The sequence below is a fragment of the Cyprinodon tularosa genome, unplaced genomic scaffold, assembly GCF_016077235.1.
Source record: "Cyprinodon tularosa strain WSP-4 unplaced genomic scaffold, ASM1607723v1 ctg342, whole genome shotgun sequence".
Lineage (NCBI taxonomy): Eukaryota > Metazoa > Chordata > Actinopteri > Cyprinodontiformes > Cyprinodontidae > Cyprinodon > Cyprinodon tularosa.
In genome coordinates this window covers 28,573-40,617 of record NW_024039055.1, presented here as the reverse complement: position 1 = coordinate 40,617, position 12,045 = coordinate 28,573, and the positions used below count along the sequence as shown (strand labels likewise).

Below are 12,045 nucleotides of genomic sequence, written 5' to 3'. Positions count from 1 at the left end.
CCTGCCTTCCTGAAAGCTTGGACCACAGTTGAGACTAATATATCAGCCCAGGCATTTATGATCCACTGGCAGATAGTGGCGTATTTTATATTGCGGTGCGTTTCACGGGAATATCAAAGTGGAAAGGAACCTTGTGCTCTGGCTGGATCTTTTTTTCAGTGTGCACTGAAAGAGGCCAGCTTTTCTTGGTAGCCTTTTGGCAGTTGCAGCGAAACAATAGTTTGAGTGCAGATAGAGTGATTATGTCTTTTCATAAAGTGAAAGCACCAAGAAGGACCACCTCTAAAGTAATTGATGTTGAGTTTGCATGCTAGCACGGTTGTCTTCATTCGAATAGTGACTGTTAAGGCACTTTTACTTGCTTCTCTCTGGTAAATAACCCACTGTTTGAGTTTGTCCTCTAACTGTATCCATCTTGCTTTGTTCCTTTGGAAACTGTTTTTTACTTGGCGCAGGTTATCTTCTTGCTTTCTCCGCTTCTGCACCATTTATTCATTAAAGCTGAAGTCTGTAAGTTTTTAAAAATCACTTTTTTGTCATATTGGCTAAGACTGTCCCTATGCCCAGACAGCAGTACATGTGATATGTAACCTGTGAAAAAAACTGCTTCAATTGGTCCCGCCTACTGCCTGTATTTCAATCTGGAAAGAATAATTCGGGACGAGTCAAAACAACCAATCACAGCCAGAGGAGCGTCTGATGGAGTGTCAATCACAGCTCACACACGCTGAATCAAGCCCCCCCCCACTTCTGGTCGCATGCGGTAGCTGCGCAGGTGCTGTGAGAGGGGTGGAGCTTGGAGGTGGGGCATGAGTGAAGCAGAGAGGGTGGGGGAGTGACGTGAAACCTGTTTTTCTTCAAATTTTTAGTCGCAGTATGCTCTCTTCTCAATGTTACAGACTGCAGCTTTAATGTTTTATTCTGGAGCTGCAGCTCTATTCCCATGTTTTACTGAGTAACTGATAGCATTGAGTTTAAAATCTGCATTGAACGCGTGTCACTTGAAGGGTGCCATTATTTTGGGGTAGAAAATACAGTACTGTCTGCTGTGTTATTAAAGTGTGTTATTAGGAGGCTTGTACAGTGATAAAGTTGAAAACTAAGTTTTAGAGATGGACATTTGTTTTTGAGTCAGGGGCATAGTTGATGACCTGCCAGCATAACTTTACCTGTCTCTGGTGTGCCTTAGTAAGTTTTCGCACCCTGTCATCATTGCAGATTAATGCTGCTGACCAGTCAGCAGCTGTGAAATCGGCAGTGAAATTGAAAACACTCGGCGCAGCTTCAAGCTTTAGCCAGCTGTCCAATGGAGGCTTGCTTCCCAGACTCAAAGGTCTTCTGCTCTTTACTCTCTACTACTGCCTCCTCTCTCCTTGCTGTGGTTCGAGTCACACGGTGAATGGGCTCAAAAGCATAAGCAATAGCATTTAGGTGCTTGGGTGTCCTCTTTGCTTCGTCTTCCATCTTTTCAGATTTGTAGGTTTTTATAGTTGAGAGGCGAGGTATACCCTGAACAGGTCACCAGTCCATCGCAGGGCAATACAGAGACAAACAGGAAAAACAACAATTCACGCACATGCACAATTCTCCTTCTCTAAAGGAGAATTTAGAATAGCTCGTTAACTTAACAGTCATGTTTTTGAACTGTGAGAGGAAGCCGGTGTACCCGGAGAGAACCCACGTATGCTCAGGGACAACAAGCACACTCCATGCAGAAAGACCCTGAGGGGGAATCAAACCCAGAACCTTCTTGCTGCAAGGCAGCAGTGCTGTCCACTGTTGCACTGAGCAGCCCGCTACTATTAACAGTAATCATTTAATATATTCAAATTTGAATAACTCCATAAACAGTTATTTAAGGTATTTTTTTTTATTATCTTATTCAAGAGGTAATGGCAAAAAGGCTTTTTAGGATTAAAGAGGATTGCTGACTCTATGTCGCATAAGATTTATACCACAGTGATACAGTAACCCATTAATTTCAACAAAAGTTCAGTTATACTTTGTTCAACTTAAAACTACAAATTATTAGTTGCAAATATCTTTAGTTAACTGTATTTTAGAGTTGCCAATAATTATAAAACATGTCTAAATTATAGAGTGGTTTATCTGCTTCAGAGACAAAATAAAATGTGCTTCCTCCTTTTTTGTTTGAATAATAAAGATTAGTCGTCTAACAATCAAGCAAAAAATGTTAAAGCAAACACAAATACATTTACAGGTGCTGGTCATAAAATTAGAATATCATGAAAAAGTAGATTGATTTCAGTAATTCCATTTAAAAAGTGAAACTTGTATATTATATTCATACATTACATACAAACTCATATATTTCAGATGTTTATTTTGTTTAATTTTGATGATTACAAATGACAACAAATGAAAATCTCAAATTCATCATATCAGAAAATTAGAATATTGTGAAAAGGTTCAAAATTGATGGCCCCTGGTGCCACACTCTAATCAGCTAATTAACTCAAACCACCTGCAAAAGCCTTTAAATGGTCTTTCAGTCTAGTTCTATAGGCTACACAATCATGGGGAAGACTGCTGACTTGACAGTTGTCCAAAAGACGACCATCGACACCTTGCACAAGGAGGGCAAGACACAAAAGGTCATCGCTAAAGAGGCTGGCTGTTCACAGAGCTCAGTGTCCAAGCACATTAATAGAGAGGCGAAGGGAAGGAAAAGATGTGGTCGAAAAAAGTGTACAAGCAAGAGAGATAACCGCACCCTGGAGAGGATTGTGAAACAAAACCCCTTCAAAAATGTGGGGGAGATTCACAAAGAGTGGACTGCAGCTGGAGTGAGTGCTTCAAGAACCACCACACACAGACGTATGAAAGACATGGGTTTCTGCTGTCGCATTCCTTGTGTCAAGCCACTCTTGAACCACAGACAGCGTCAGAAGCGTCTTGCCTGGGCTAAAGAGAAACAGGACTGGACTGCTGGTGAGTGGTCCAAAGTCATGTTCTCTGATGAAAGTAAATTTTGCATTTCCTTTGGAAATCAAGGTCCCAGAGTCTGGAGGAAAAGAAGAGAGGCACTTCATCCACGTTGCTTGAAGTCCAGTGTAAAGTTTCCACAGTCAGTGATGGTTTGGGGTGCCATGTCATCTGCTGGTGTTGGTCCATTGTGTTTTCTGAGGTCCAGGGTCAACGCAGCCACATACCAGGAAGTTTTAGAGCACTTCATGCTTCCTGCAGCTGACCAACTTTTTGGAGATGCAGATTTCATTTTCCAACAGGACTTGGCACCTGCACACAGTGCCAAAGCTACCAGTACCTGGTTGAAGGACCATGGTATCCCTGTTCTTAATTGGCCAGCAAACTCTCCTGACCTTAACCCCATAGAAAATCTATGGGGTATTGTGAAGAAGAAGATGCAATACACCAGACCCAACAATTCAGAAGAGCTAAAAGCCACTATTAGAGCAACCTGGGCTATCATAACACCTGAGCAGTGCCACAGACTGATCGACTCCATGCCACGCCGCATTGCTGCAGTAATACAGGCCAAAGGAGGCCCAACTAAATACTGAGTGCTGTACATGCTCATACTTTTCATGTTCATACTTTTCAGTTGGCCAACATTTCTATAAATCCTTTGTTTTTATTGGTCTTCAGTAATATTCTAATTTTCTGATATGATGAATTTGAGATTTTCATTTGTTGTCATTTGTAATCATCAAAATTAAACAAAATAAACATCTGAAATATATGAGTTTGTATGTAATGTATGAATATAATATACAAGTTTCACTTTTTAAATGGAATTACTGAAATCAATCTACTTTTTCATGATATTCTAATTTTATGACCAGCACCTGTATTATAATACATTTTACTGCTGAATTCACTTTTAATTTCTCTTATTAGCAGTATTTTACAGCTAGTAGTAGTAAATGATTCTTGCACTGTGTGAGCAAGATTTACACGTCCTACACCTCTTGTAGAACCATAAAAGCTGTAATAAATATGAAATGTACTGGTTGTCGTATTCTACACTGCTGACATAGCAGGATCTTATTTTGAGATGTGGCTGCACACTGCAGGAATCCTTCAGATTTATTATGCCTTTTTGATAAATGCTGTTCTTCCCTTGACTGGTCAGCCTAAAGGAGATTTGCATAACAAAATGTAATTTACAAGACAATTAATTTATTACCCAGTGACTTAAGAGGAAAAGACACATTCTTCAAATTTCCTACTGATTTAAAAGTTCCAATCCACACAGCATTTTTTTCCTATACTTTCGTACTTTTCGTACAGTATGGCAATATGTTGGCATAGAGATTATATTTGCCTTTTTTTTTTTTTTTATTATAAGACAATGTGAAAATGCTTAGATTTTGTAAAATTATTAATGCTTTATGTGGTTCCTTTAAAATTGATGACTTCCAAAATAAAAAAAATCACTGAAACTTCAAGAGCATCATGGAGGTACCAGGATTTCACACTGTTCCTGTTCCAGAAGGAGAAAAGGCTGCCATACATAAGTTGCAGAACTAGGAATGATAGATCCCAACTACATTAAAGCTGTAAGAAAGAGCTCTTCCATATTTCTCTCACCCAAAAGATCCTCTTCATCCTATTTTCCCCCTTAAATCTTTCATATCCTCGCCTTCCTGCAAAATTACCATCTTTTGATCACCCCTCGACCCAGCGCCTCCTCCTTCCCGAGCCTTACAGAGTGATTTATTATCTGGTTCCTTTTTTCCTGCTGAAACGCCATTACTGTCAAAGTCACAATGGAGACATACAACCTTTCTTCACCATTCAGTAGAAATATACTAACAAAAACCGAATATGTAAAAAACAATGTTATGAGAAAATTGGGATGAGGTTTCGAAATAAAAAGAAAGCTTCACAGAAAAAACTATTTTTAATGAACACAGAATATTTAGGGTGTCTGATCAAAGTCCTGTCTGACCAGTTGCACAAAACTTGGCTATTTCAATAACCTTCTGAGTAATTAGCATCAAAAACTCTAGATATATCTGTATACTGTATGACAAAAACAGAAGAAATATTATAGCAGAGGGAGAGACAAAAGTGAATAAGTGTAGAGTGGATGTAAAAGAGACTAAAAGAGTGAGGGGTACTGAGGCTGTGTGTCGTAAAGTCCCCAGAGTTCTAATTATCACTGTATGAATTATTATATCTGTAACTTCTGAATCTCCCCCGGAGTCTCAGCTCTCCTGCCTCCACCCATATACACCTCTAGACCACCCTTCACTTCAGGCTATTTCTCCCTCCTACCTCCCTCCTTTATTTCTGTTCCTTCACTTCCTGCACCATCCAAAAACAGCTTTATGCTCCATTAGTCATTGAAAGTCTTTCAAGTCAGTTAAAAGTCTTTGATTCAATCTTTTTGGAATGTGACTATTAAATGTAAAAGCTTTAAGTTTTTTTTAGATAAGAAAATAGTACATGATATATAAAACATGTAGGGTTTTTTTTTGTTTTTTTTTACTAAATGGCACAAATGTGCTTAAGTTCAACATCCATCTCAACTGCTGGACCGCGACCTATAAGTGGGTTTGCAGCCCTTTGCTAAATATAGCATGACTGAAAAAAAACTTGTGGACTTTCTTTTGTACAGTCCTTAAAAAAGGTGGCAATAAGAACATGTAAAGATATATGTGAACTTTCTTATAATATGCAAATTAAGCATAGAGAAACACATGTAATGCATGGGATACTACTTTACTAAGATGTATACAAAGGTATTTTGTGAGCGTTGCATCCATGGATTTGGCGGAAACACTGGAGCAGAGTAGTTTTGTGTTTTTCATGTTTACACGCAAGCTGCAGATTTTCTGAAACAATGGAATCATTGCTCCATCTCTCTCTGTGTAACACATTTACAGTCGTTTGTATCACGAGATATGAGTCCAAATCATGAGATATGAGTCCAAATCCAAACCAAAAGCAACCTTTTTTTTCTATCTAAACTTTATAGAATACTAGTGCTATTTGTATGTTACTATGTTTTTTTTATATACAAGATGTTTTTAGTTCCACTGTATTTGTCTTAAAAACTATCTCAGTTCTACTCTTACGTGGATGAACAGTGGCAGTTGCAGATGAAGTTGACGCTTTAATTTTGATTAATTCATGAAAAAACATTTTTAATCGATTAAAAAATTAACGCAATTAATTGCATCCTCTTATGTACATACTAAAGTCCCAAGAGGGAACCTTTGTACTCCCTGTTTTCTGCACACCTATAAATCTGAGCTTAAAAACTATGGCTCAATCCAATCACCTGAAATCCGTATGGACATCTAAGCTACAGCAGAAGTGCGTCCGCAGTTGCCATAATAAGTGCTACCCGAACAGTGCTGGCAGTTAGGAAGGGACTAAGAATGTGGTTAATTTGTGTAAGTAACTGGCTTAGCAGGGAACAGTATACTCAGTGAAAATTATTTTAATAGCACTAAATACTCCGTATTGAATAGCAATCGTTTAGCTCCTGAAGGCAATGCTTTATGCAGAGCTGAACTTTATCTTCTGCTTTCAGGTAATATTGAATATCTTTTTGCCATATATATTTTTGTATCATATTTAGTTGAAGTAATTGTGCTATAATTAATGTTCATGGACTGTTCACGCTTCTATAGAAGTATTTCTCTAACTAAATGACTTAAAATATCATCATAATCATAATTTAACAAAACACAATTTTCACCTTATATTTAACAAGAGTAAGACACTAAATTTCTCCCTCCAGCCCTTTAGGGTAAATTGCAGCTAGCATGCAGATCCATGCATGCAAGTAGGAGTAAACAATTTTTCACACAATGGTTACAGTAAAGTCCAGTAACAATGTTCTCTATGCAAGGTTTCAAAAACTGAAAGCCTGGGGCAAAACATCTACAAACTTTGAATAAGTGCAGAGGAAAATAGAAACAAAATCCCAATGCAATTTTGGTTAAAAAAATAATAGCAATTCTAATTTTTGTCAAAATCGTGTAGTCCTAAAATATATCTGTAATAGCCTTTCATGTTTGTCTCAATGCAGCGCTGCCAACTTTTCACCAAACCTTGGAGTGAGACTTTGAAATAGTCTGGACAGGCACAGCTTGTCAGGTTTAGATTGAAAGGCTATGAGGATAGGTGCAGCTAAAGGTTGTAGGAATTCACTGAAACTAAGTGGCATAATGCTGAATTTTCATAGCATAGTAAATCTTACTGAATAACAATAAGTTATCCGTAGTTACGTATGTGGAAAATTTTTCACACAATTTCCATTTTTTTCTGTATTCTCGTGATTTTTCAGAGAATTCAGGTAAAGAAGAATGGGCCCTACTAAAATACTTGCATCTTAAATGTGCTGTAAACTAGGAATTTTACAACTGTGTTTATTGTATACAGTTCAAGTAAAACAAACAATAGGAAACAAATAAGTTATTACTGGATTACTGACACTAACGCAGGAACCTGTGCATTGAATCCCATGCAAACTACACTATGTATGAATATTGGTAATAGGCCAAGTATTTAAAAATCTTAACTCATTATCTAATTAGACTTTTATACAACTGAGAAAACAGCTAAAAAACTCAGATCTTCTAGGAGGCTGTAGATTCTATGGCATTGATTATTTTTCTAATATATTAATCTGTCGATTATTTTTTCAATTAATCGATTAATTATCAGAGAGCCAAAAGGTCCTTAAAGAAGATTTTTTTAACCAAATCAAACCAGGTGAAGCTAAAACTTTTCCACTTCAGGAGTTCTGGATAGAGCATATAAACAGATGAAAAAGATTTTTTATTTCAAATGTAAAATGTTTTCATATTTGCTTTACAATTTTGGTATAATTACTCCTCTAAGTGAGTCACTCTGTCAGCTAAAGATGTGTTTCAGAGTCTCTATATTGCAGCTAACGATTAAGCGATTACTAAATTAGTTGATGATTATTTCAATAATTGATTACGGTAATCATGATTGATTGGTGGTAGATTTTATAAAAATCTCACCATGACACAAGACAGCACTTCTCTGGATGTTTCATTTTAGAAAATGTAATGGAAAATACATTTTGAAACATATTAAAGCACCTGAAATGTTCTCCAGTGTTAGCACTAAGGTTGTGTTGAAAACAAGGACTGGATTTTTATCAGCATTGTATTTTTACATATAAATAAGTGGAATGGAGTTGAGTTCTAATGTCTGTCAGAGTGTGAGCGTGTGAAGACACTGAGATGCAGAAGTCTCACGCCCAATAGGTTTGAATTGACAGCCCTGATTAATGTCACTCCATCAGCCAATCACAGCAGAGACTACAACCTTCTACCCTAGTCTGCAACACCTCTGCCATAAGGTGCATTTTTCAAATATTATGTATAAGACGTGGGCAGAGGTAAGGCAAAAAAAACAACCATAAACCTTCCCCAATACAGATGAATAGAATGTCACCCAAGTGGTCAGTGCAAAGACACCCTGAAGGACAGGGCTAAATGTGGGAACTAGCTCTGGGGGTTTTGTGGGTTGTGGTCATGACATGAGTTACAGCTTAACGGTTACTTTCTTGAATGTTCATGATCACCAAAATACACTATATTGCCAAAAGTATTTGCTCACCTGCCTTGACTCACATATGAGCTTAAGTGACATCCCGTTCCTAATCCATAGGGTTCAATATGACGTCGGTCCACCCTTTGCAGCTAGAACAGCTTCAACTCTTCTGGGAAGGCTGTCCACAAGGTTTAGGAGTGTGTTTATGGGAATTTTTGACCATTCTTCCAGAAGCGCATTTGTGAGGTCGCACACTGATGTTGGACGAGAAGGCCTGGCTCTCAGTCTCCGCTCTAATTCATCCCAAAGGTGTTCTATCGGGTTGAGGTCAGGACTCTGTGCAGGCCAGTCAAGTTCATCCACACCAGACTCTGTCATCCATGTCTTTATGGACCTTGCTTTGTGCACTGGTGCACAGTCATGTTGGAAGAGGAAGGGGCCAGCTCCAAACTGTTCCCACAAAGTTGGGAGCATGGAATTGTCCAAAATGTCTTGGTATGCTGAAGCATTCAGAGTTCCTTTCACTGGAACTAAGGGGCCAAGCCCAGCTCCTGAAAAACAACCTCACACCATAATCCCCCCTCCACCAAACTTTACACTTGGCACAATGCAGTCAGACAAGTACCGTTCTCCTGGCAACCGCCAAACCCAGACCCGTCCATCAGATTGCCAGATGGAGAAGCGCGATTCGTCACTCCAGAGAACGCGTCTCCACTGCTCTAGAGTCCAGTGGCGGCGTGCTTTACACCACCGCATCCGACGCTTTGCATTGCACTTGGTGATGTATGGCTTGGATGCAGCTGCTCGACCATGGAAACCCATTCCATGAAGCTCTCTGCGCACTGTTCTTGAGCTAATCTGAAGGCCACATGAAGTTTGGAGGTCTGTAGTGATTGACTCTGCAGAAAGTTGGCGACCTCTTCGCACTATGCGCGTCAGCATCCGCTGACCCCGCTCCGTCAGTTTACGTGGCCTACCTCTTCGTGGCTGAGTTGCTGTCGTTCCCAAACACTTCCATTTTCTTATAATACAGCTGACAGTTGACTGTGGAATATTTAGGAGCGAGGAAATTTCACGACTGGATTTGTTGCACAGGTGGCATCCTATCACAGTTCCACGCTGGAATTCACTGAGCTCCTGAGAGCGACCCATTCTTTCACAAATGTTTGTAAAAACAGTCTGCATGCCTAGGTGCTTGAATTTATACACCTGTGGCCATGGAAGTGATTGGAACACCTGATTCCAATAATTTGGATGGGTGAGCAAATACTTTTGGCAATATAGTGTATAAAAAACAAGACTTCAGTAGGAAATATAACATGATGCCCATCTGTCAGATCAACATTACCTTTTGAAAACAACCTCTTTTAAAAACTCAGAGTTAGTTTTTTTTTTCTGTTTATGCTTCTCACACCAATCTGTTATCATTTGGTTACACTGTTTACAGAAGAGGACAGTTTATATTTTATCTGTTAACTGTGATGACGTTAATGTTTCTGTTTTTGAAGTACACTCACATTCAAAACCCTGCATGTGTAAGTGCCTTACCTGGTATGGATACAGAGTAACTCCTCCATTTGTGCGGTTCTGCTGCTGATGAGCCTGTAAAGCAGCTGCACTCAGTATGGCTCCTCCACCAATATTACTTGGACTGTTTACTCCACTCACTGGTTGCAGTTGGGCGCTGGCTTTTCCTGAACTAGGGGAGCTATTCCTGCGATCTACCCCTGCTCCAAGACCCAGGGAGCTAGGTTTTGATCCCAGTTTGTTTCCTGCCCCTTGGAGCTGCTGATTTGTAGGACCACAGCTGGATGTTTGCACCCCTGAGGGACTCTGTCCATGGTTTGGGCTTGGCGTTGGTGTCTGACTAAGGCTTGGAGAGGGAAACTGCAAGGATGAGTGAAGAGTGTATGAGGCTGTCACAGAGGAGGAGGGAAGAACTGTAGGAGACCATTCTCGTGAAAGTTGACTTCCTGGTACTCCTGAGGCTCCTGATGGTCCCGTGTGTCCATGAGATCCATAGCGAGCCGGAGGGGAAGAAGTAGGTGACAGATCCCACTGATCGAGGGTGAGGACCATGCGCACAGCTTCCTGTTTGAGCTGGGTGAGATGAGTGGAGCAGACATCACAGCGACTGTCTTGCTCATTCCACGCCCGCCGAGAGCTGTTTGGCACCTGAAGCTTGTCATGGAGCAGGAGTGAGAAGGAGGGATCCTGGGAGGAGAGATGAGGACACAAAGGTTAGATAAATGAGGTGGAATTATTCAGTGTTTATCCTAAAGGAACACTACAAAAAACATTAAGACGGAGGAAGAAATGTTCAACCGCCCTGCTAAGAAATCTGAAAAGATCGTTAGGGAAGAAAGAGGCATTTTTATTTAAAGAATGTTTACACCATTTTACTAATATGCAGCAAAAGTTACAGATGCTAACAAATTTCGCCTTATTTTTTTTACATGTCTTTCTTCATATAATTTGTGTGTTTCTTTACTTCAGATATTGATTACAAACTAACATGTAAAAAAAATACAACCACTCATGTTTAACTGTTTGTGTACCAAATAGTTGGGCTCAATACCTTTGAATATGCATTATGATGAAGTTCCTCTGTCAGATAAATAAATAATCAGATAAATTATGAAAATAACCACCTTCTAACAGCTATTAAAATGTTTTTATCAAATTCAAATTTTAGGATGGACATTTTGTTTTGGTCTGATACATTAGTCTAATCTCAAATATCTTAATTTCATTAGCAATATAGATGTATCTATATCTGTCAAGTTATAGGTTTTGTGTGGTTTAGAGTTGGACCAAAATGTGGACAGGAACGAACATGTTGAAAGTGTTTAACAAAACTAAAACAGGAAAGTTAAAAGTCTAAAACAGGGCAAACAGACAGACAAAAAAAAATGTAACAGAAGAATCCACACGGAAACCTCTAAACAACGGGGTAAGACTAATAGTGATCAAAGATAAATAACTCCAAACGTAAAGAGAACAGATGACAAGAAAAAAAAAGAGATACTGGACTAAAAAGTATGAAATTACAATAAAAATAGGGGAACATCAAACATTGCAAGACCAATTAAATAAAAAAACAAATCTTTCACTCTATGAGTTAACAAAATAACAAAAATCTAATTTTCTGTAATGTTGTCATATATTCAATAATCTAACAAGCTTTGAAACCAGAAACAACAAATTTTATTTAATGCGAAAAGCTTTTATTTGTTTCAAGCTTTGCAAAATATATTCATTTTCCCTAAAAAGCCAATAAAAGCAGCATGATTAAGAGGTAGGAGCTTAAACAAGATTACAGTCATCAAACATGCCTTTTTCCAAAGAAATAGCAGTTTAAACAACATTCTTCAAAAAATATAATTTATTCTTTTAGATCTTTTTTCCTCTTCTGCTATTTATTAATTTCATTAATATACAATTAATGTACCCCTTTATCTAAAAAGGTAATAAATAAAATACTAAAAGTAGGTATGGAGCAATTAAAAAAATATTTTA

At 38.5% G+C, this 12,045-nt stretch overlaps 1 protein-coding gene across 6 annotated transcripts in view; it reads right to left on the bottom strand.

Annotated features, from left to right (window-relative positions):
* kif26ba (kinesin family member 26Ba) overlaps nt 1-10,743 on the bottom strand; it is a 90,697-nt gene extending 79,954 nt beyond the window's left edge. For 5 of the 6 annotated variants that reach the window (XM_038294622.1, XM_038294624.1, XM_038294625.1 and 2 more), the window contains exon 1: nt 10,075-10,743. In XM_038294622.1, coding sequence (XP_038150550.1) covers nt 10,075-10,605 — 531 coding nt within the window. In that variant the 5' untranslated portion in view covers nt 10,606-10,743. The remainder of the gene's footprint in view (nt 1-10,074) is intronic. The other variant, XM_038294626.1, reaches the window with a different exon arrangement.
* Between the last annotated feature and the right edge of the window lie 1,302 nt (nt 10,744-12,045).